Genomic DNA, 24,480 nt, shown 5'->3' on the forward strand with positions numbered 1-24,480 from the left:
AGTAAAATAAAAATACCTCAACATTGTACTTGAGCAGGCCTAAATGTGCCTTAGTTACTTTACACCACTGAAGGGAAGTGTCACTTTCCAGTGGCTTTGAACACTCTCGTGACTCTTGAGAACCTGTACCACCACCACCTAGGACGGGAAGGCATTTGCCTATCTGTCTGTTGTTGAATTTTCCACCGGCCATTTGCATCCCGCGGCCAAGTGATGACCTGTGCAAGGTTTCAGAACAATACTCAAACAGATAGCAGCCAGCACCAGTCTGAGCCGGCTATAGCGTCATCTACTCAACTTCCTCTATTTCTGCGGTTAGTTCAGAACGGTCTGCTGACGCTACTCAACCTCATAACGGGGCTGAGTTCCTCTATATATATGCCACTGCTGGCTGGTGGAGGCTTATCAAACAGACAGACGCACAGCGGAAACTGAACATCACTCACTCATACTCATACACACACCCCGGCGTGCGTACGCCCATGCCCATGTCCTCACAATGCCTGTAGCTTCATCAGAGCAGAGGCAGCTTCAGGAACTCAATATGGACACCAAAGACAGCAGAACAAGAAAGCCCAAGTAAGTTATCAACTTAATCTGTCTACATAACTGTTACCTTAAAGGAGTAAAATGACTTTTTTCTATTGATTAGAATAGTCGCACCATGGAGACTTGAGTTCAATAATATATATATATATATATATATATATATATATATATATATATATATATATATATATATATATATATATATATATATATATATATATATATATACATATATATATATATATATATATATATATATATATAATTTATTTTCTTATAGATTTTTAGATTTACCCACATTGATTCTGGATGGGGACCCAAATGCATGGGCCTGGATGGGGACCCAAATAAGGCCCTGGATGGAGGGTCAAGGGTCAAGTAAATTTACCCACATTGATTATCACACAAATATATTTGGGTCCCCATCCAGAATCAATGGGGGTAAATTTACTATAATACATTTTCTGTCTTAGGAATGTGACAAATACAAAAAAAAAACATTATTGAACTCAAGTCTCCATGGTGTGACTAATCAATAGAAAAAAATCATTTTGGGGTGTGAACTACTCCTTTAAACCAGGGGTCTTCAACTTTTTCAGAGATTCCATAGTTTCATTGTTTGACAGCACAATCATCAGTGTATTTTGGATTCATGTCAATTTGTGTTTTCAGATATTTAACCACTTGAACTGTCTATACTTAATAAACTTGACCTTTCACTCTGTACCTCTGTATCACATATCTGCTCTTTTCCCCCTCTACACCAAACCTCTTTGCCGAAAATAGACGATCTATTGAGCTTGTAGATCGTCTATTTTCGTCTAAAGTTCTCAGAATATGGACACTAGGGTTCAAGTAGTTAATATAAGGAAAAAGAGTTTCTATCACTCAAAGATTTGGAGGACCCCGTGTAGTAACTCTGGGGACCCCCTAGGGGTCCCGGACCCGCTGTTGAAGACTCTTGCCTTAAACCATTTAATCACCATAATAGACTTAGTTGACCGGAGTACCCCAAGGGTCTCTAATACTACAACCCCCCTCCTTTTTCCCCACTTTGCCAGAAATGCTGTAACCTTTCTGCAAGCTAATAGATCTGGTATTTCGGCTTACTGTTCTGCCCAGAATATAGGTTATATGTGGTTAAGTAAGCAGTGTGGGGAGAGGAACTATTGTAGCGGTGAAGTGAGCCTCATTTTGTTTCGCAATGTTTTTGCAGGGGATGCAACCTCAGATATCGTTGGCACTGCAGGTCGTCCGAGGGCTCAAAGACTGAAGGGTGAGTAGACAGAGACACAACACAAGACCACTTCAAGGTTCTAGAACTCCTGTGTGAAATATGTAGGCCCCAGGGACGTGCTGGGCCCCTGATTCAGCCCGGGAAAAAGAGTTGGAGAGGCCCTCATTGCGCGCTATAGAGAGAGATCTCTCTCGGCTGCTACTCAAAGATTTGCCATTTCAGATCATGACAAGTGACAAGCCAGTGGGCCAATTACATGAGTTATATTTTGTCGTTGTCGGATGGAAACCTTGCATGTCTAAAACCGCTTGTTTTGTATTCATCATTTAAAAAATGATTTAAACTAGTGAAAACAGCGATCTACAAGCACACAACGCCTCGCGGTGCGAGGCGTTGTGTGCTTGTAGATCTGCTGTTTTCACTACTATTGTGCAACGGCCTCATATGATGAAGCAGGTCTTTGCTTTGCGAAAAAATTTACAAATTTGAAACTTGACAATTGGACTGGCCGGGAATGAACCGGCCGTTCGGGAGTTGTCCCGCTTTTCCCAATGGCCAGCACGTCCCTGGGCCTATCCAGTCCGGCAGTTCTCAGCCTTTTAATTTCAAGGACTCTCAATACTCTGAGTGTGTACGGATGGAAGCAAATGAACCCTGTACTGTACACATTCTCAGAGTTACAGACCTACTGTATACAGGTGCATTTGGCGTCCCTGAACCCCACTTTGAGAACCACTGATCCAACTCAGGGACGAGCAGAGAATATTAGAGAGGCAGGGGCTGACATTTCTAAAGGGGCCTTTTGGTGTCGGAAATAGCCGACCTCCAAGCTCACAACGTGTCACGCTGCGACGCGTTGTGAGCTTGGAGGTCGGCTATTTGCGATGCTTGATTTCTACACAGAGAGGGAATTCTTTCAACATAAGATGCTGCGTTAGGGTGGATCTTAAATTACCTTTATTTGATTTTCTTGAGTCTCACCCCCCAATTATGTTCCAATGTACAAAAAACTGCTTTGGTTAAAATTTGGTTGAATTTCAAGCATATTTAGAGGTAGCTCAATCAAGTCAAAGATTGTACATTTTATTGGTCAAAATCGAATTGCACTGCAGGCACATTTAAGTTATACATTACACATTATTCTTATACTAAGCACAGAAATTATATTTTTTAAGCTTACAAATCTAAACACAAATCTGATTACATGTTTGTCATATGTCAAACCAGAATTAATGTATTGTAGGAAATAGCAAAGCAAAGAATGACAAATTGCTATTTTTCATTTAACGTGCACAATGACTTTATTGCACACTCTTCAATCACAACACACAACAAGCACACAGCCCCACTTCCTTGTTTACCCCCGAAAGTCACTGCAGTACAGCAATTCAGTATTTACTGATCAATTAAAGTTTGTTTACGGCTATTGGGATACTTGTGCCGATGGTTCTGCACAATTTGCAGCAAGTATTGGAGTTGGGACTCATCTTTAGTAATGAGACCACAATATTCTTGTATTAGGGCAACCCCACGCTCTGCATGATCATTGACAACATTCATCGCCTTCACTACAGCCAGAGCTCCTTGGTAGTCCACCCTGGGCTCCCACTCATCGGGATCAACGTCAAGGAAGTCATCTGGGAGATCCATCATTTTGAAAAGCACTTCAATGTTCTTCCTTGCAATTGTTCCAAGGGCAACAGTAATTATCTTCATATGCCCCTGTTCATGATCTTCATTTCCATCTTTCATGGCTCTCACCATCAGCCTCTTCGTTTGCGCGCTCACTTGACTGTTAAACAATGCAAGTCCGACGATCTCTGGAGCCAAATACCATAAGTGATTGGAAAACTTTTGAGAAGCAGCTTTAGACACCTCAGCATTTATTGATGAATATTCCAGCAACGATTTTAAGAGCTGCCGAGTCATTTAGTGGAGCGCATCATCTATGCCTTCACATAAATGCAAACTGCAAAAATGCACAAATCCATGCATGCTTTTTCTTCCCTGAAGGTCAGTTTGAATTGGTCATGAAACATCCTGATCTTCATACAATAAATAACCTTTGCCATCCAACGGGCATGATGGGTAGCTCCTGGAGCTCTGAACCGGATACCTCGAGCAGCGAGGTATCCGGTTCATCAATGCTGAGGTGTCTAAAGCTGCTTCTCAAAAGTCTTCCAATCACTTATGGTGAACAGGGGCATATGAAGAGAATTACTGTTGACCTTGGAACAATTGCAAGGAAGAACATTGAAGATTTTTTCCAAGGTTCTTTGAGTGGGAGCCCAGGGAGGACTACCAAGAAGCTCTGGCTGTAGTGAAGGCGATGAATGTTGTTAATGATCATGCAGAGCGTGGGGTTGCCCTAATACAAGAATATTGTGGTCTCATTACTAAAGATGAGTCCCAACTCCAATACTTGCTGCAAATTGTGCAGGACTATCGGCAAAAGTATCCCGATAGCCGTAAACAAACTTTAATTGATCAGTAAATACTGAATTGCTGTACTGCAGTGACTTTCGGGGGTTTTGGGGGTAAACAAGGAAGTGGGGCTGTGTGCTTGTTGTGTGTTGTGAGTATGATTGAAGAGTGTGCAATAAAGTCATTGTGCACGTTAAATGAAAAATAGCAATTTGTCATTCTTTGCTTTGCTATTTCCTACAATACATTAATTCTGGTTTGACATATGACAAACATGTAATCAGATTTGTGTTTAGATTTGTAAGCTTAAAAAATATAATTTCTGTGCTTAGTATAAGAATAATCTGTAATGTATAACTTAAATGTGCCTGCAGTGCAATTCGATTTTGACCAATACAATGTACAATCTTTGACTTGATTGAGCTACCTCTAAATATGCTTGAAATTCAACCAAATTTTAACCAAAGCAGTTTTTTGTACATTGGAACATAATTGGGGGGTGAGACTCAAGAAAATCAAAAAAAGGTCATTTAAGATCCACCCTAATGCTGCGTTCAAGTTCAGGGGAGTTCTCTTGAATGCTGCCTTCAGGTATGGCATGGAAAGAGTGCATTTGCATTTCTTTCACCATAGCAAAAACTGCATTCATGGTCTGGAGAGGGCACTTTTTACAGACGGATAAAAGGGCAGGGGCTCAAGTCCTCTTTGATGTCTATGTGTGCACGTGCCTGATCCAACTAATGTTGCTTCTTTTACAGGCTCAGTTTCTCCGAGATGTCCCAGTGGTCCCATTCCCTGGAGAGACTGCTCGCCTCCAAATGTAAGCTATCAATAAAATAAAATAGTATAAAGAACACTCGAACGACTTTAGTTTTCACTGTTTGTATTTGTGATACACTTCATATGCAGCCGGCGTTCCCTTTCAAACAGCGCTTTGATTGTCGTTCTTCTTCTGTTCTAGACGGCATGGTGACGTTCCAGACCTTCTTGAAGTCGGAGTTCAGCGACGAGAACCTGGAGTTCTGGCTGGTGTGTGAGGACTACAAGAAGATCAGGTCCTCCTTCAGGATGTCCTCCAGGGCTAAGAAGATCTTCAAACGTTACATCCAAGCCGGGGCTCCCAGAGAGGTGTGTGTATGTCGTGACAGGCATCGTCACTGTCGGGCAGAAACCTTGTATCTCCAAGTTTCAAATTTGTGAGTTTTTTTGTAAAGTAAAGCCCTGCTTCATCATACAAGGCCGTCGCACAAAAGTAGTGAAGACAGCACATCTACAGGCTCGTAGGTTGGCTGTTTTCACTAGTTTAAACATTTTGAAAATGATAAATACAAACGAACGGTTTTGGACATAGAAGGTTTCCACCCGACAACAATGATATACTGTAGTCTCTCTCTCTCTCTCTCTCTCTCTCTCTCTCTCTCTCTCTCTCTCTCTGTGTGTGTGTGTCTGTGTGTCTATCCGTTTGACACCCACATGCACGCGCGCGCCCACACCCCCTGAACCTTACCCTAACCTAAACCTCAACCACGACCTTAACTCTACCCCTAACCGTAATTCTAAACCTACCGGTAATCCCAACCATAGTGAGTACATCTGCTCCTCTGTTAAAAAGAAAATGGCAAAAAAGTATACTAAAATACTGTACATGTATACTAATACCTGTACACACAACACCACATCCGATACAGAACTTTCAGAATTCAAATTCTAAAAACAGAAAAAGCAGCAGATCTACAAGCTCAAAATGCGCTCCGAGCTTAGGGATCTGGTACTTTTGATTATTTTGTGTCACGCCAGTAGGCCGTCAAGTTACCTTTTTTTTTAAAAATGTTATAAAACTCAAAAAGTTTAAATATGGAGATAAGCGGTTTCTGGCGTGGTGGTCCGGGCACCTAGGTTGCTGATCCCGACGACCTTTGAGCTTGAGATCGTCTATTTTCGGCAAAGAGGTTTGGTGTAGAGGGTAAAAAGAGCAGACTAAGTACAAAGTGAAAGGTCAAGTTTATTGATGGTTCAAGTGGTTAAATATGAAAACACAAATTGACACGAATCCAAAATACACTGATGATTGTGCAGTCAATAGATGAAATGGAATCTATGAAAAGGTTGTGGGGGTCCCTGCTTCATCTCTCTCAACTAAGGGGTCCTTGGCCTGAACACGTTGAAGACCCCTGGACTACTGTATATCTATCTATCAATAATGTCAGAAAAAGACCCAAACACATCTTGCAGTCAACACCTCGTCCCTTTGAATGAATGATTGAATGAATGAATGAATTTAAATTTAAATTTGTTGTCTCCTTTGTCTCCCTCTCATCCAGATCAACATCGACCAGAAGACCCGGGAGCTGACCCGGCGGAACGTGAAGACGCCCACCGAGGCGTGCTTCACCGACGCCCAGAGGATCGTCTACAGCCTGATGGAGAGGGACTCGTACCCGCGCTTCCTCCGCTCCGACGTGTACCGGACGTTACTGGGCTCCCGGCAGGACACATAGACGGACGTTTAAGAGGAGAAACTCAACGAGGCTGCTTGTGATGCAATGCTGGACCAGGGGTCATCACCATGCTGGCTTGTTGTGGTGGACGTCTTTGTCAAAATTCTATTTTTTTTGCCATGGACGTACAAAAATGAGTGGGCAATGATTTTAGCAGAGACACAAAGAGCTATAGCCCTGAAATTGAATGGACATAACAGATCTGTAACTCTGAGAGGGCACAAATGTTTTTTGTACCCTCTCAGAGTTATGGGGGTCCTTGGAAATAAAACGTTTGAGACCCACTAGTGCTAGTGGTATGGCGCTAGTAGCCTACATTGTCATGCGTATTCTGAAGAAGCCCTGGAGGCTTGACGTTCAGTAATAAGTATTACGGTCAGGAACATTTAAAGGCATGCGTAAAACAGAAAATCGACGGACGAGACCAAGTCCACTGACACATTTTGTCTGTGTATGGACAGACATGTTGATGACCCCTGAGCTGGACTGCTACGTACAACAACAACATGGGACATATAGCGGCTTTTTAAAATGAAGTGAAAGTACGTGCACACATAGACATCAAGGGAGGCCTGAGCCCCTGCCCCTTTATCTGTCTGTAAAAAGTGCCCTCTCGAGACCATGAATGCAGTTTTTTTACTATGGTGAAAGAAATTGATTATGCTTAGTTCAGTGTGGTATCACGCACTGAAAATAGCCGACCTCCAAGCTCACAACGTGTCGTGCTGCGACGCGTTGTGAGCTTGGAGGTCGGCTATTTCCGATATTTCACCAAAAGGCCCGTTTTGAAATGTCAGCCCCTGCCTCTCTAAGATTCTCTGCGCGTCCCTGGTGGATGTTAATTAGCTCTTCCTGGGAACACGCACTGCTGATGAATTTCTATTCGACAATTCCGCGGTAATGGCTTTCAGCATAACTGGCTGTGTTTGTCTCTTAGAGGAAATATAGCTAGAACCGCAAGCTCACAACATGACATGTGTTGTGAGCGATATTTGGTGCAGAGCAAGGGGGAAAAGGAGGGGGGCCTAGTATTGACACCTGAGGTACTCTGATCAATGAAGTAAATAGGGTACAAATATTTAAGCTTTCTTGCTGACGGGGAAGGAAAAACAACATGTATGAGAGTGTGTTGACTGTGAGGGTGCAAAGGCTTTACCATAGGCTTTACTGTAGTGGCAGCCCATGGGCTGAGTAGTTGGGGAGCACGTTGTATATGGGCTCTGGTGCCTGCCGTTGGATTCCTGGCCTTCCCTGACCACCCTATGTGAGCCTTTCCGAGCCATGAGGCCGGAGCCTATCTCCTGTTTCTGTAGCGTGAGGCAGCTTGATGTACACGTACACCCCCGGACATGATGCTAGTATGTCGCAGGGAGGGACCCAATCCCACCCTTGATGCTGAGTGCCAAGCAGGGAGGCACTGGGTCCCAGTCTTTGGTATGACCACCTGGCCGGGGATCGAACTCATGGCCACTGAGCTGGTCACATTCGCATGCTGTATGTTTTCCCTGCTTCTCCACACTGCTCTGTCAGTGCAGGCTAAAAGGAAAAGCCCCCAAACTTGAACCAAAAATGGCTCACCAGAATCTCAAAGATAAGCCAGCTATAGTGCCCGAGCACCGGCCTTGATAGGAGAGAGTGCAGTTTTTCATGCCACACATCATGCTCTCTCGGTTATCTTACTGTATATCTGTTGCCAAACCACAGTTTCTCTCCGCCCTGCATCTCATTCGATACAAAGGTTCAGCTGCCTGTGTATAGTCCTTTTGTTTTCCACTCCTGGTTATGTAAGCATGGTTTTAAGAAACAAGGAAGCTGGCATGCTCCACTCCAAAGTCTTCAGGCTACGGGTGTGGGTGCGCAGGGGCGTCACACCAAATTCTGGGCCCTGGGTACAAGGATTCACTGCGGTTAACTATTGAAAATCACACCTTGTTGTGAACTGAGTGGTGGTCAAATAAAAAGAGTCAAATAAAAAGAGTCAAATACATGGATTGCAAGGTTGCTCATGCTCAACAGTGGCGGGAGACAGACGGACGGCCGGACGGACGCATTGTGATCTTAAATCCAACTATTTCCAACTATTATTTGTTTATTATTATTTTGACCTGCTTTAAGAAACTCGGCTAATGATGGACGGGGTGGACGCATTGTGAGCTTGTAGATTAGAGCTGGGATCGGGCCAATTTTTTCTGTCCGTTCTGAACCCGTGTGGGCCGTGTCCGACAGTTTTTTGTCCGACCCGAATCTACGTCCGAGCATTAATCATTAAAATGCGTCCGACCTGCGCCGAGGCCCGAACCTTATGTTTCCAACGCTTTTTCCCCTCCTTTCTTTTTCTTTGAGGAAGCCACTGATTTACACTCACAAGCAAACTTGTTCTAATGTGCAGTGCATGGCATGCAGCGTGCCTGCTTGTTACCCTTAATGTGAATATTAAGCCACAATGTGGCTTGTGAAAGTATTTAAATAGTAGGCTATGTCAGATTATTAAATAATACAAATAATAACGTGCGCTGCGCTGCAAGTTTCTGCGCCTGGAAAATAGCAGATCTACAAGCTCACAACGCGTCGCGGATGCGAGGCGTTGTGAGCTTGTAGATCAGCCACATTTTGTCACGGAACACGCCGTGATGAAGAAGTATAAACCAGGATTTACTTGGGTGATGTGTGTTGAACGGACGGACGGACGGAGCTGCAGTGCAGAGTGCACACAACAGCGCCGAAAAATAATAAAAATCCAATGCGAGGTAAAGTAGTGGGAACACAAGCAGGGAGCTCCATTCAGCGGCACGCCACTTCCAATCAGAGTTGTCTCCGGCTGCAACATTAGCGCGAGCAGCCACACACACACACACACACACACACACACACACACACACACACACACACACACACACAGGAGTTGCACGCTGCGTGCATCATCAGAGAGAGTGAAAAAACGTTGTGCGTGCTGTTGCAGCCACCCAGTCGCGGACATTTGTGTGTGTGTGTGTGTGTGTGTGTGTGTGTGTGTGTGTGACTGTGTGTGTGTCTGCGCGCGCGCGCCCTCCTTGCTACGCGTGTGTCTACAGTGTGTGTGTGTGTGTGTGTGTGTGTGTGTGTGTGTGAGAGAGAGAGAGAGAGAGAGAGAGAGAGAGAGAGAGAGAGAGAGAGAGAGGGTGTTGAGTCTGCCTGCTCAATAGCGCCCCTCCTTTAACGTGTGTGTGTGTTTGTGGTCTGTGTGTGTGGTCAGGAGAGGTATGGCTGGCGACAGACATACACGGCGACAGACATACACGGCCAGTAACATCGTGAAAGCGAATTACAGGAGTGGTGTGACCACCACTCAAAAATAGCAGATATACAAGCTCACAGCGCGGCACCGAGTGCCGCGCTGCAAGCTTGTAGATCTGCTATTTTTGAAAAATGGTGAAAATGTGTGCAAGAAACCCATGTTTCCATGTCAGTGATGCTCAAACTTTTTCATGTGAAGGACCCCCAAAATGATATGAATTTGGCCACGGACCCCCATCTCAAAATATTTAGTTCCAGGGACTACCCCGGAAGCAAAATTTGAGTTACAAATGTTCGCTTAAAAAATACATATTCAAAGATTTGCGCACATTTTGCCAACTTTTCAAAAATAGCAGATCTACAAGCTTGCAGCGCGGCACTCGGTGCCGCGCTGTGAGCTTGTATATCTGCCATTTTTCAATAGCTAAAGTTACTAGGGCCCCTCCACCTCTTGGGCCCTAGTAACTCAGTCCCACTTTCCTACCCCTTGTGACGCCCCTGTGGGTGCGGTCCCAAAAAGACAACACAGATAGGCCTTTGTCAGTGAAATTGCTTCAGGGAAAACAGCTTGTGTCCAAGTTTATGTACTGTCAGCGACTGATATTGACAAACACACTGCACCAGGAAATGAACTTGGACGCATTTAGAATGTTTGCTGTCAAGTATGAAAGAAGGAAACAGCTCTGGGCGCGTGTGGGTGTGAAGTCTAGGTTTCAGCACATCTAGATCTCATGCACGTCAACGCCCCACAAAAGTAAGAAGTGGGAAACCTGCTGTGCTCTTTTGCAAGGCTTTTTTTAACAGGTTAATCTGTCACAATCTGTACAACTTGACAATTAATCATCCTAACTGATATTATAAAGTATGTGTTGGCCTACAGGTTTGCTTGACTGGTCTGGATAGTTTCGCTTCAGTGGTTGCAACGACTTGCAGAAGTTGCAGCATAGCATGTTGACAGATTAAACTATATAACGTCGCTGTCGGGTGAAAACCCTGTATGTCCGAAACCGCTCGTTTTGCATTTATCATTTTAAAAATGATTTAAACGAAAACAAACGTACAAATTTGAAACTTGGAGATCGAGGTTTCTGCCTGACAACGACGATATGCAGACGAGAAATTGATCTGCGCACAAACATGACTTTTAAGAGCACATTTGAGATTGTGTCACTCTGAATATGATTAAGTAAATTTGAATAAGTATAACAGTTGTTATAAGCTAAATTTGAGAGATGAACTTCATCGTGGAGAATGTTAACAGAACTAACAAAATGTGTAAAAGTTGTACATTTGTACATATTTAATATGTTTAAAATTCTTTATAAAGCGTGACATTAATGAATTGATATGGCTAAACAGTGTGTTATTTCATTTCCAAACTCTTTATTGAGCTTTTCCCTTTTCCTTTTCTTTATTTTGTTTCTTTTATCTTTTTTTCCATTCACAGTATTATCCATGAACACAAAGATCAATCCCAATTTACATCCCCATCCTTCATTCCAACACAGGTGCACCTTCTATGTTGGTGGTTTAGTGTAAATTAGTGTAATTTGTATAAACAAAATATACTAATTTACAATCTAATTGCAGATACAGAGCATTATCATGAAGTCATAGTCAACATAATTAGTTACTGTTCAATTCTGAAATAACACAGACATGTTTTAACCAACTTCTACTAAAGAATATATTATATAATCATCTCTGTTGGTTGGAATCCTCATATTATGTCCAAAACTGTTACCTTTCAGGCTTCAAATTCAGAAATAGCAAATCATTCTCAAAATGCGTTTGTGTGACGCTTGTAGTTGTAGTATGATCAAGTAGGGCGGTCATTTATACAAAAGAAAACACTAACAGTTAAAATTTGGAGATAGGAGTTTTCTGCCTGACAGCGATAATATAAAAATACAGATTTAATCATTAGACCAGACAAGAAAGGGTCACAAAGATGCCCTAAAATTTACCACAGCAGCCCCACGAGGAGAATATTATTTTCTCCAATTTGAGGAAGTGTGTCTTTGATCTATCTGTTATGACATGTCTCCACCTGAGAAGTATAAGACACCTTGTTAAAAGTGAGTGAAAAGAGCTGTATGACATTCTGGTGAAACCCAGAATAAAGTATAGGCTACTGTGTGTGAAAGAGATGTGCTGGGAAGTAATATCGACAATACCGACGGATGGATACACTGTATAGACATAAACAAACCCACACGCCTCCAAGCATAAGGTCACATGACATATCTGTCTCTTATATAACGTTGTTGTCGGGTGAAAACCTCATATGTCCAAAACCGTTCGTTTTGCATTTATCATTTAATTTTTTTTTATTTAAACTAGTGAAAACAGCCGATCTACAAGCACACAACGCCTCGCACTGCGAGGCGTTGTGTGCTTGTAGATCTGCTGTTTTCACTACTTTTGTGCGACGGCCTTGTATGATGAAGCAGGGCTTTGCTTTGCGAAAGAACGTACACATTTGAAACTCGGAGATACGAGGTTTCCGCCCGACAACGACGATAATTATCATTTATTAGAGTTGTATGTATTCAGCAGCACAGGTCCACAGTTATCACTGTAGGCCTACATTCATGAGCTAATAAGACACAGGTGCACGGAAGGCTGCCACTTTTGTAGCATCTCTATTCATTAATAAGAGGCTTGAGATGGCCAGTATAATAAATTAGTATTCCCCAATGTTTTTTTATAGCATAGAATACATCTGTTACAGTTGTGCTATGATCTATATGGTGCTTTGTCATACTACAAAACCTCCCTGCCATGTTGCACATCCACAGAAAAAATGCCATGAAATAAAATCCTCCAAACAGTGCACAAGTGGACTCTTACGGTTCCATTTGTACACTCTTCAAAGTTGAAATAACATGGAGGGGAACATTACTGTGTGTAAACATACTAAGACGCTTTGCTATCAGCAGTTGATGATTGATAATGTTTTTATTTTGTTGTTTATATTACAGTCTGGTAAAAAATGTAGGCTGTACCGACAACTCTGGCATGTATCCTTGTGCAAGAAAAAGTCTTACTCTTAACCAGTGCTGACAGGTAGGGACAGATGCCATGCAGAATAAACCCAGCATTGCACTGTTCTATTAAAATTCTCCTTTTTTCTGCTGGTATCAGCAGGGTTAAGAAGATGTGGTTTAATTCTCACAAGTTGATTTTTTTCTTTCTTTCTTTTTTGCATGGCTATGCACGAATTGTCACAGTTTCCTTGTTTTGCATCATGACACTGTGTATCAGTAACCAGATGATCCGATGATAAGGCATGAAGACAGACGCACAGTGACCCTTTCATAGCATATCGCAGGATGAGTCAAAGAGGACGAGCGTCGTCAGAACAGGACAGGATGCGAGCGATTGTGTCATATTACATTCTGTGCGCTTGTGTCACACGTTCTGAGCCTGCTGATGCAACACATCAGCAAACTGTCAACGAATGACGAGAGAATGTGTTGATGCAACCTCGGTAGGTATGTAGGTGGTATAGGTACTGTAGGTACATGGTAAATGGTGCATTTATACAGCGCTTTTATCCAATTCGCTTTACATAGATTTTGCATTACATTCGCCCTTTCACACACACATTCATACACCGGTGGTGGAGGAAACCATGCAATGCACCAACCTGCTCACCGGGAGCAATTAGGGGTTCAGAGTCTTGCTCAAGGACTCTTCAACATTAACTCAGGGGGAGCCCGGATTCGAACTGGGAACCCTTTGTGCTCCCCTGAGCTATGCCGTGGTAGGTAGGTAGGTAGGTAGGTACGTAGGTACTGTAGGTACTGTAGGTAGGTAGGTAGGTAGGTAGGTAGGTAGGTAGGTAGGTAGGTAGGTACAGTACCTACCTACCTAGTATGCAGACGATTAAAGGGTATTTGAGGGTACAGTACAGTATATGTGTATAATGTAGGCTACTGTGGATGAGAGATGTACAGTCAATCAACAGCAACACTGTCTAATGAGCAATACACCATCTGTCAGCAACAAAACAATTACAGCAGTTAACCTGAGCTGGCAACAGTCCTGCTGATCATGTACATCACAGTATAGTTCATATGTAGAAATGCTCGAGTAATTGTCACCTATAATGACATAATAATAATATCTCGCATGTATAGGTACACAAAGTAATTGGGAGAAAACTAAATAAATAATCAACTCTACCCTTGAGCCACTGCCTCCCCCGATACGGGGGAGCCAGGTTGTTGAGTGCCTTGTAGGTGGTGAACATTTCAAAGTGGATTCTTTGTTTGACAGGAAGCCAGTGTAGGTCGTGGAGGACTGGGGCCCTATCTGGGCCTTCACCTTACCCCTTATGACAGGGTTCCCCAACAGGCGGCCCGCGGGCCATTTGCGGCCCGCGGGGGGCTACTGTCAGGCCCTCACCAACCCCAGTAATAATGGTGGTATAAGAGCAGCAACAACACTAGTATAACGTCATTGTCAGGTGGAAACCTTGTATCTCCAGATGTGTACGTTCTTTCGCAAAGCAAAGCCCTGCTTCATCATTCAAGGCCGTCTCACAAAAGTAGTGAAAACAGCAGATCTACAAGCACACAACGCCTCGCGGTGCGAGGCGTTGTGTGCTTGTAGATCGGCTGTTTTCACTAGTTTAAATCATTTTTAAAATGATAAATGCAAAACGAACGGTTTTGGACATACAAGATTTTCACCCGACAACAACGATATCTGAACTGTCGCTCGAGTAGCGGGAACGCCACCGTCGTCCCCTGTAATGCTGTGGCCCTCGGCTTGGTACCCTAGACAAGACTCGGCCCTTGGGGAAAACTAATTGGGGAACCCTGCCTTACGAGCACCGGCTCCCCGAGCAAATGGCTGCTCACTGCTCCTAGCTGTTATAGGACGGGTAAATGCTGAGGATGAATTTCACCTGTTTTTATTAAAAAGAAAAGAGAACATTTTTAAATGTTTCTCTGAATAGTAAAAAGAAAAAAAGAAAAAGGTTTGCGCACAAGATATAGGGCCCCACCAGGTGTAATGTGGTCTCTGGAGCGGGTAGACCTACTGGTGAACAGGCAGCTGTGTTCTGAAAATATTGGAGTTTATTTATTTTTTACCATTTTTTAACACCTTTTCTTGATTGGAACTGCACTTTCAAGTAGTATTATAAACATTATTATTTGTTTGTATGACAAGATAATGGCAAGCCACTTATGACGCACTGACACTTTATGGGGTTTTCACCTACGTTTCTGTATTGTTGGTGCTTCTTAATCATCTGTGTGCCTTGTTTGCCTTGTTTTTACGGTACTTTAGTTTTTCTTTTTCATACTCTCACCTGTAACTTTCTTTCCTTAACTGCTTGTGCCGCCTCTGGGCGACTGTTTTCCCCCCGTGGGATAAGACAAAAGAAGCTCTATCATGAACGTCATTTCAGAGGAATGTTCCAAAGCAGAACAAACACACCGGTGAGGAAAATGCTGTCCGCATAAAACAAAACAAACAAACAAACAAATAAAGGTCTTGTTTTCACTTCCCCACTTGCACTGTGTGGTGTAGACAACCAGGTCGCCATAGCAACGCGGCCTCAATGTTTCTGCTCTGCTGTAAAACGGAACACTTTTGCCCTGCATTACAGTGAAGCCTACTCTACAATTACATAATGGATTTTTCTAAACAAGAAAAGAAAACATTGTGTTCTTCCAATAGTATTTGGACATTTACCAGCATCTGGCCCTGTTACAGATGTTGTCCAAAAATCATGCAGATCGGTACACAGTATCTCTGTAGCCATTAAACGAAACAGGTATTTCTTACATTGATGCTCCTACATATTATCATGTAAGCACCAGTTAAAGTTACTTTCCATCCCTCATATACTGTGTGCACAGTGCACACCCCTTAACCTCTTGAACCCCATTGCCCCCGCCGGCGGGGGCAAAAGGTGTTGACCTCTAAACAGCTGTCAATAAATGTCAATAAATCAATAGAGACCAAATCAAACTACAATTTCTTTGTTGATTATTGTTACAGTGGTCCTACAGCATAGTAATCAGCTGCCATTGTACTTTTCCATACATTACTCATATTACAGTATTATTACTACTTATTGTTACTTGTTTTTATCATTTTTCACCCTATACTTTAACATTACTAATATTACAGCACTACTCTCACTAAAACATCTGTAGAGTTTACATAGTTTGGAATATATTCATACAATTTTGCCAATCAATTGATGACACCTTGGTGAACAATTTCTCTATTCACTATATGTTTTCAATGAGGTCTTCTTGAGGGTCATTCACTATTCAGAAGGCAAAATTTCCATAGGCGGAGGTCTTTTTCAATCATCTTTTCCTTGGTAAAATGATCACAGCAGGACAATTTGGTAAGAGAAATGTGATGTTTTACACTGCATTTGTGAATTTTCAGGGGTTAGCTGACATTTGGTGAGTCAAGAGTAGCCACAATCATGGTAGTTTTGTGTCTACAACTGTTCCAATTTGGGCATACATTTTAGGCGGATTGTTCCCCTGGACCCCCCCTGGGGCTTAAGAGGATAACCCACACACTGCACATCATTTCAGAGCTCATATCTTTGAACGGATAAGGGCTAGTATACCATAAATGCACAATTCTGCTTACTTCCTTCACAGGTCTAACTAGAACCGCACTCTGTTGAGGTGCCAACTGGCGACCTGTGCACAAGTAGACCAAACTAGTAACACACCTGCTGTAAGGGACCATTTGGAACCCTCTCAAGGAGCCATGAAGGTGTTTCCAGCCAGGCACGTGCACACCTAGACATCAAAGGGGGCCTGAGCCCCTGCCCTTTTATCCACCTGTAAAAAATGCCCTCTCCAGACTATGAATGCAGTTTTACTATGGTGAAAGAAATGCAAATGCCCTCTTTCCTGAAGGCAGCATTCAAGAGAATTGCCTTGTCCAAACTCTCCTGGACTTGAATGCAGCATTGACTTGATTATGCTTAGTTCAGTGTGGTATCAAGCACCGAAAATAGCCGACCTCCAAGCTCACAACGTTGTGCGCTTGAAGTTGTCGGTGCTTTTCACCAAATATTTTTCGATATTTTCACCAAAAGGCCCTTTTAGATATTTCAGCCCCTGCCTCTCTAACATTCTCGGCACGACAGTTTCCAGTGAGCCAACATGAAACCTGGTCCCTGACTCTGTTTGACCAGAATGGATTGAACAGAGCCTTAATTTGTAGAATTGGTGAGACCTGTGAAGAAAGTATAAGGAAGAGGCCCAATTCCTTTCCATTATGGCGGCTGTGCATAAAATAGAGCTTAATCAAACAATACATGTTTAATATCTAAATTCTGGGAAAGGCCCTATGACAAAAGCAAGAATAACAAGAGATTAACAAAAGAAAAGTAAACATGCCTTAAGTTCCTTATTAAGTTCTCAGCTGAACCATGCAGGAAAAACTCCCAAGTAAAAAAAAAAAAAAAAACCCTACACATTGTTTTCATTGAGAGTGGTTATACTGGTTTTATCAAATTGTTGTTTTCAGGTATACACAAAAGTGTGACATCAGTGGTTCTCAAACCTTTTCACCACCAAATTATTATGTGTGTTTGATGATTAGAATAATTCCAATTTTAGTTAAGATGTTAAATTACTTAAAGCAGGGGTCTTCAATGTTTTCAGGCCAGGGACCCCTTAGCTGAGAGAGAGTTGAAGCAGGGACCCCCTTTACATGTTGCATAAATGTGTGATGTAGATTTACATCAATTTCACAGATAGATTCATAGACTTGTTTGACAGCACTGTCCTCAGTCTATGTTGGATTCGTGTTTTTTGTAAACTTGACCTTTCACTCTGTACTTGGCCTGCTCTTTTTCCCCTCTACACCAAACCTATTTGCCGAAAATAGCCAATCAGCTAGCTTGTAGATCTGCTATTAATATATTGGCTAAAGTTCTCAGAATATAGGGATGCGAGGGTTCAAGTTGTTAATTAAAAAGAATGATCCTATCGCAACAATTTGGCCACCCCCCTGTAGTAACTCTGAGGACCCCCTAGGGGTCCCAGACCCCCTGTTGAAGACCCCTGACTTAAAGAGTTATGAAATTGTGCATTACGAAATGTCATTTCAGTTCACTTATAGGCCTAACATAACCCCAGACTGGACTGACTAGTCCTCCCAGTAGGTGTCATCAAACTGTCTGTCATAAACAGAAATACTCTCCATACCGTACATGTACACATTGTACAGTATCTTGAAAACATTTCTTGGAAAGGGGCCAGATGGCGTACAGGTGGAATGCACATACCAGTGCATTTGTGGCCCAACAGATGAAGTAACCTTAACCTATTTTTAGATTGTTATAGACATTGTGGATTTTATTACTATGTCCCATTAAAAGGGTGAGAAGATGGCCTGTGCCGCCGGTGTGTTTGGCCCGCGGATCCCCCACCAGGAATCTCTGTGCCATACAAGATTTTTGTTAAGATATATCATAAATAAAAAAGAAAATAGACATTTAGCAGACACTTTTCGCTGTTTTAGTGCCAAATTTGCTCTTAATTTTGGTGCTTTTGCAGCGATAGTTGAGTCTTCTTTCACTTTCTCCCTCTGCCATTTGATGCCCACCCCCTACGCACACATGCACGGATGCACGCACGCACGCACGGTCGCACACACATACACACGCACGCACGCACACACACAAAGCAGACCCTGTGAGCTGGAGAAAGTAGGTCTGAAGAGGTGGATTTGTGGGCAGGTGTGAACTTAAGCGTGTGGAGGGTGGGGGCAACTTCTTTGTTGTGGTGAGGAAGTGTGTTCCACAGGGTGGGGGCAGCAACTGAAAATACCCCCCCGGTTTCCATTGGGTTCCGGGGGGGTTTCCAGGAGGTTGGCATCATCACACCTGGGGGAGTGGGCGGGAGGGGGCATGATGGTGGAAGAGCTAAGGTCAAAGAGGTCGGGGGAGCCAGGATGTTGAGATAAAGCAGAGAGATGCTTTGAAAATGTCTTTATTTTTCTGTGTGTACTGATGTTGTATGAGGTCCAAATATTTCCCCCAAAGTTCAAATACTGTGTAAGCCTTTACTGTTATACTGTACAGTGTATACATCCATGAATTGGTTTGAATTCAATGGGTGCCACTGGTTTTCTCTCACCAGATTACTTTCCAATTTCCTAACATTTTAAACCAGTAGGATGAATCTTTGATAGATTAGAACCCGAACGCACATTGCCACTTGCAAGTTCAAGATCAGAGAACAATTTATTAGAGAAACATTTCAGTCGTGATTCGTGAGACCTTTCTCAGGCTATAGAAGAAGTTCTCACGACCGAAACTTCACTCTAATACAAACATTGTTCTCTTGAACTTGCGAGTGTGCGGGTCTGATCTTTTAAAGATTCCTCCTACTATATGTCTTGTCACCTACACACCTGCTTGAAAGGAGTCTTCTTTTCACAAACATTTGAACCCAGAAAATATTCTAATCTGATCTTATCTTTGAGTGTTTGGGTGTGATTATTAGTACACCTCATTGTACCACATATAGCTACAAAGTGATCACGCCCCAAACACCTTTCATACTGAAACTCTGGCCTGCCCCACTCACAACTACTTCCTGTGTAGAGCAATCATTCCATCCATTGCACCCACAGCTTCATTCATTAAGCGCACATTGGTTTTCTTTTGTCATCGCTATGACACAACATTTGGTACTTTAGCAAAAAAAACGTGCCTTTGGCCAAATGCAAGGGCACAATGGCTATCAAATAAAACAATGATTTTAATTTCACAGAAATAATGACATTTAAACAGAGTCACTCTGAACTCATTGAAAGATGGGATGGGGAGCCAGGGGAGGATGTTTCTTTGACCATGTGGATGAATGTTTGGCATATTTTTGCCATCGATAACAATTCAATCCGTACAAAAGACACTGGTGTCTAACAACAACCATAATAGAGCCGAGGCAGGGGAGAACAAGGTGACATCAGCTGGGGCATCAAGACCACTGTAACCACAGGGCTTATTGTATTGAGGGGCATGAAGACAAATTGAGATGGAACAGCAGCCACAGCCATCATCATGACCCCTGTGAAACTCCTGTATTCCATGTCTACACACAGCATGTGAAACTGGATGTGAAACTCAGAATTGGAGAATAAAAGTCTGTAGCATGTGATTGTCCATGCAGGCTCAGATCTGTTCATTATTGTGTCAGTATTTTGATCTGCCAAATTGGAGGAAAATACAGTACAACTACAACACATCTGCAGAGGTTTAAATAGTGTAGGTCAATGCAGTAAAAGTTTAAGTGGACAAATAAATGGGTGAACTGTCATATTTTGTATCGTGTTAAATTGTTATGGTTAATATATATAGAGCGTCCTTGAGTAAGACACTGAACTCCTCACTGCTCCTGATGAACAGGTTTTGGTGCCTTGTTTGTGTCCACTGTCGTTTGAATGTGTGTGAATGGGTCAATGTGACAGTGACACACATTGTAAATGGTAAATGGTGCATTTGGATAGCGCCTTCATCCAAGGCGCTTTACATAGATAGTGCATTACATTCACCCATTCACACATCGTGTCATACACCGATGGCGGAGGAAACCATGCAAGGCACCAACCTGCTCTAATCCCCACTGTGTTTCTGTAAATATGCTTTTGCTGCTCCTATTTGATGATTTGTTTTATAGAATTGTATGTCTTTATATGTCTTGATGAATTGAATGCATATAGGACTACAATGGAAACAAGCCCTCTGGGCTTTATGTGTTATTATTTTAACTGTATAGTATATAACTATATCTCTGTACTTTTTTCATACTAAAGTACGGCTGCTCATTGCTGCCACCGTAATTGCGACCGAAGGTCGCAGTATACCATGAGAAACGTCGTAGCTTGTCTCCGTCTGTGTCAGTCCTTCAGTTAGTCAGTACACATTTTTACAGTCTATTGGTTCCCTTGTCACTGTGACATCACTCTGACATCATGCTCTGATGTCACTGTGAAGTAGGGGAACCTCTTAACAGAATGGGTTTGCTGCTCTGACATCACCCTCTGGCTTCATGTCCCTTTTATGCCCATATATTTTATGCCCATATATAGTCGACAATGTGATGTCAGAATATGTCCATATATGGGCATTTCCAGATCACACTTGCAAATTAATTGCGTCCTTATCCGTTCTATGCCCATATATGGCGATCCCTGTTCCAGTTTCATCAATATTAAGGGCATATCTGGGAATGCCCATATATGGGCATGTTCTGAAATGCCCATATATGGGCATTCCCAGATCATGCTTGCAAATTAATTGCGTCCTTGTACCTTCTATGCCCATTTATGGAGATCCCTGTCCCGATGTCATCGATATTAAGGGTATATCTGGGAATGCCCATATATGGGCATGTTCTGCCAATCTCAACAGGCACTGGTCTGATATACATCACTGGCCAGATAGTCAAGAATTGGCGCGAGCTTTAGGGCAAGGTCGCATGTCGCCCTGACGCCTCTTGTAAAGTATTCGCCTACTAATAAGTATTCAATAAAAATGCAGACCACTGGGCATCCGGGTGGTGCAGGGGTATAACGTTTCTTCCCATAACTGTGAAAACTCTTGTTTCAATAATCCCCCATGGTTCCTCCGGCGTGCTCCAACAGTGACAATGGCCTAAACTAGTGGGAAGCCAGGTTGAGGGTGATCCCCTACAGGTTGGTCTGTTCAGAGAGAAGCAGAAGTGGGAGGAATAGCATGTTCCTCTGCATGTACACGTTCCATCCTCTCAGGGAAACTCCTTGTCACTTGACTCAAAAGATGGTTTGTACATATACAGTAGGCCTACAGGGCGAAGGGGCCGGGACATCAGTGACATTTCTGTGAAAGTTAGGCTACTGATCATTCCGAGTTGTCTGATGATTAGAATAATTCTAATTTTAGTTAAGATGTTAAATTACTTAAAGCAGGGGTCTTCAGCGTTTTCAGGCCAGGGACCCCTTAGCTGAGAGAGAGATGAAGCAGGGACCCCCTTTACATGTTGCATAAATGTGTGATGTAGATTTACATCAATTTCACAGATAGATTCATAGACTTCTTTGACAGCACTGTCCTCAGTCTATGTTGGATTCATGTTTTTAGTAAACTTGACCTTTCACTCTGTACTTGGTCTGCTCTTTTTCCCCCTCTACACCAAACCTATTTGCCGAAAATAGCCAATCAGCTAGCTTGTAGATCTGCTATTAATATATTGGCTAAAGTTCTCAGAATATAGGGATGCGAGGGTTCAAGTTGTTAATTAAAAAGAATGATCCTATCGCAACAATTTGGCCACCCCCCTGTAGTAACTCTGAGGACCCCCTAGGGGTCCCAGACCCCCTGTTGAAGACCCCTGACTTAAAGAGTTATGAAATTGTGCATTACGAAATGTCATTTCAGTTCACTTACTGGTAGGCCTGATATAACCCCAGACTGGACTGACCAGTCCTCCCAGTAGGTGTCATCAGACTGTCAGTCATAAACAGAAATACTCTCCATACCGTACATGTACACATTGTACAGTATCTTGAAAACATTTCTTGGAAAGGGGCCAGCTGGCGTACAGGTGGAATGTACATACCAGCATTTGTGGCCCAACAGATGATGTAACCTTAACCTATTTTTAGATTGTTAGACATTGTGGATTATTACTAAATCCCCCATTAAAAAGGTGAGAAGATGGCCCGGTCCGCCGGTGTGGTGGTCCGGGCACCCTAAACTGCAATGCCAGCCTGGCGGCGTGTCGTGGGTTCAAATCCCCATCACTCCCTTACCCATTTCCTGTCAGTCTCCTCTCCTATCAATAAAGACATAGGATCCCTCCAAAACATCTTACTATATAAACAGATGAAAAGATCCCCGATTCATGTCATAAGTGAAAACATTGCTTTGTATGTAATTACTCAGGGAAGTGATTTGTAACCACATTATGTGCAGCATATACAGTATGTTTGGAAATCCCCCATTCCAACATTTAGATTGTCTAAAACCACACATGAATTGCAACTATAGGCTCTTAGTACCTGCAGGCAGGATGCTTAACGGCTTTCACTATCAATTTGCTTGTGAAATACCCTCCTTTCCTCGAACAGCGCAACCACAAAATATACATGCTCCTGATGCATAACTTAAAATCAATAAATACATATTAAATAACATTATTTTTAAAAAGAAATTCAAATATGGATACAAAGATGTCTTGTTCCAATAATATTTTGCCAACATATCAGTCTTAACTTCATCAGTGGCAGTGGTGTAAAGTAACACTTAAGTACAATTTTGAGGTAGGAGGATATGTGTACTTTACTTGAGTATTTCCCCATTTACAATACTTTTACTTCTACTCCACAACATCTCGGATCCAAATATTGTACTTTTACTCCTATACATTTATTTAAAAACTTTAGTTACTAGTTACTTATAGATGTGGATTATTATTACAATTAACGACTTCAGCCTTATATACATTTTGGCCATTTGAAAATAGCCGACCTACAAGCTCGTAGTGAGCTTGAAGATCTACTATTTTCCAAGGTTTTGGATACATTTGAAAACTTGAAATAGGACATTCTGCCTATACTGAGTAATTTTACATTTGGTACTTTAAGTACATTTTGATACCAATACTTTTGTACTTTTAGGTTTCACCCACACCAGAGTACCTATGAGAGTGGATGCATTTCAATGAGAATGGAGCGTTTTTTTGCAGAAATCCTCTACTGGCATGAAACCGCTCCATTCTCATTGAAATGCATTGGTGGAATGGGGAATCCACTCTCATAGGTACTTTGGTGTGTCTGCAGCCTTACTCCAGTACATTTTGAATTCCTGACTTTTACTTGTATCGGAGTATTTCTATATTGCAGTATTGATACTTTTACTCAAGTAACAAATGTGTGTACTTTGTCCATCACTGATCAGTGGTAAGGCTGGTTGATGTTTTGTTTCATTGAGATGCTAAAGGCACGGAGGCACGAGGCAAAGACTCAACTGTTTGCAATGCATTCTTTGACTGTCCTGGGTCCTGGGGTCATGCATTTCAGCGAGTCGTTACAAACAATGAATAGCGTGGACTTAAGGTAGAGGAGAGGTTCTCAGCCTTTTTTTTTTAGCTCTAGGCCATAGCATATTTTGAACAATCCTCAAGAACCACCGCTTTTCCCCACCTGCCCACAACAATTATACTTAGGCTGTATGAAGACAGTCATTTCCATTACTTAATTTCCTATCTCCCTCCCCCACCCCCACTATGTCCATTAGTTCAAACTTCAAACTTTGAATTAGATGGACTAATATTTAAACACAATGTCCATAATACATTTATAAAACCATTTAAAGGACAACTTTGTTTTTTTACAACAAGGGTTCATATTTTAGATTGTAATTAGAGAAAAGAAAAAGTGAGTGTGAAAATGTTTTCATTTGCTTCGTTCTATTGTTTTATCGCGTTTACCGTGCTAAAATGTGGGGCA

General features: G+C 42.4%; 1 protein-coding gene across 1 annotated transcript; it reads left to right on the plus strand.

Annotated features, from left to right (window-relative positions):
* Positions 1-447: 447 nt before the first annotated feature.
* Positions 448-6,708, plus strand: LOC308286107 (regulator of G-protein signaling 13-like; the record flags this gene model as incomplete). Its single annotated transcript, XM_080727064.1, has 5 exons — positions 448-579; positions 1,766-1,825; positions 4,969-5,030; positions 5,172-5,338; positions 6,532-6,708. Exons 1-5 carry the CDS (start codon positions 500-502, stop codon positions 6,706-6,708), a joined length of 546 nt encoding a protein of 181 aa, XP_080583190.1. The 5' UTR covers positions 448-499.
* Positions 6,709-24,480: the final 17,772 nt, after the last annotated feature.

This window comes from Nannobrachium achirus, assembly GCF_963921795.1.
Source record: "Nannobrachium achirus genome assembly, chromosome: 5".
NCBI classification, from domain to species: Eukaryota; Metazoa; Chordata; class Actinopteri; order Myctophiformes; family Myctophidae; genus Nannobrachium; species Nannobrachium achirus.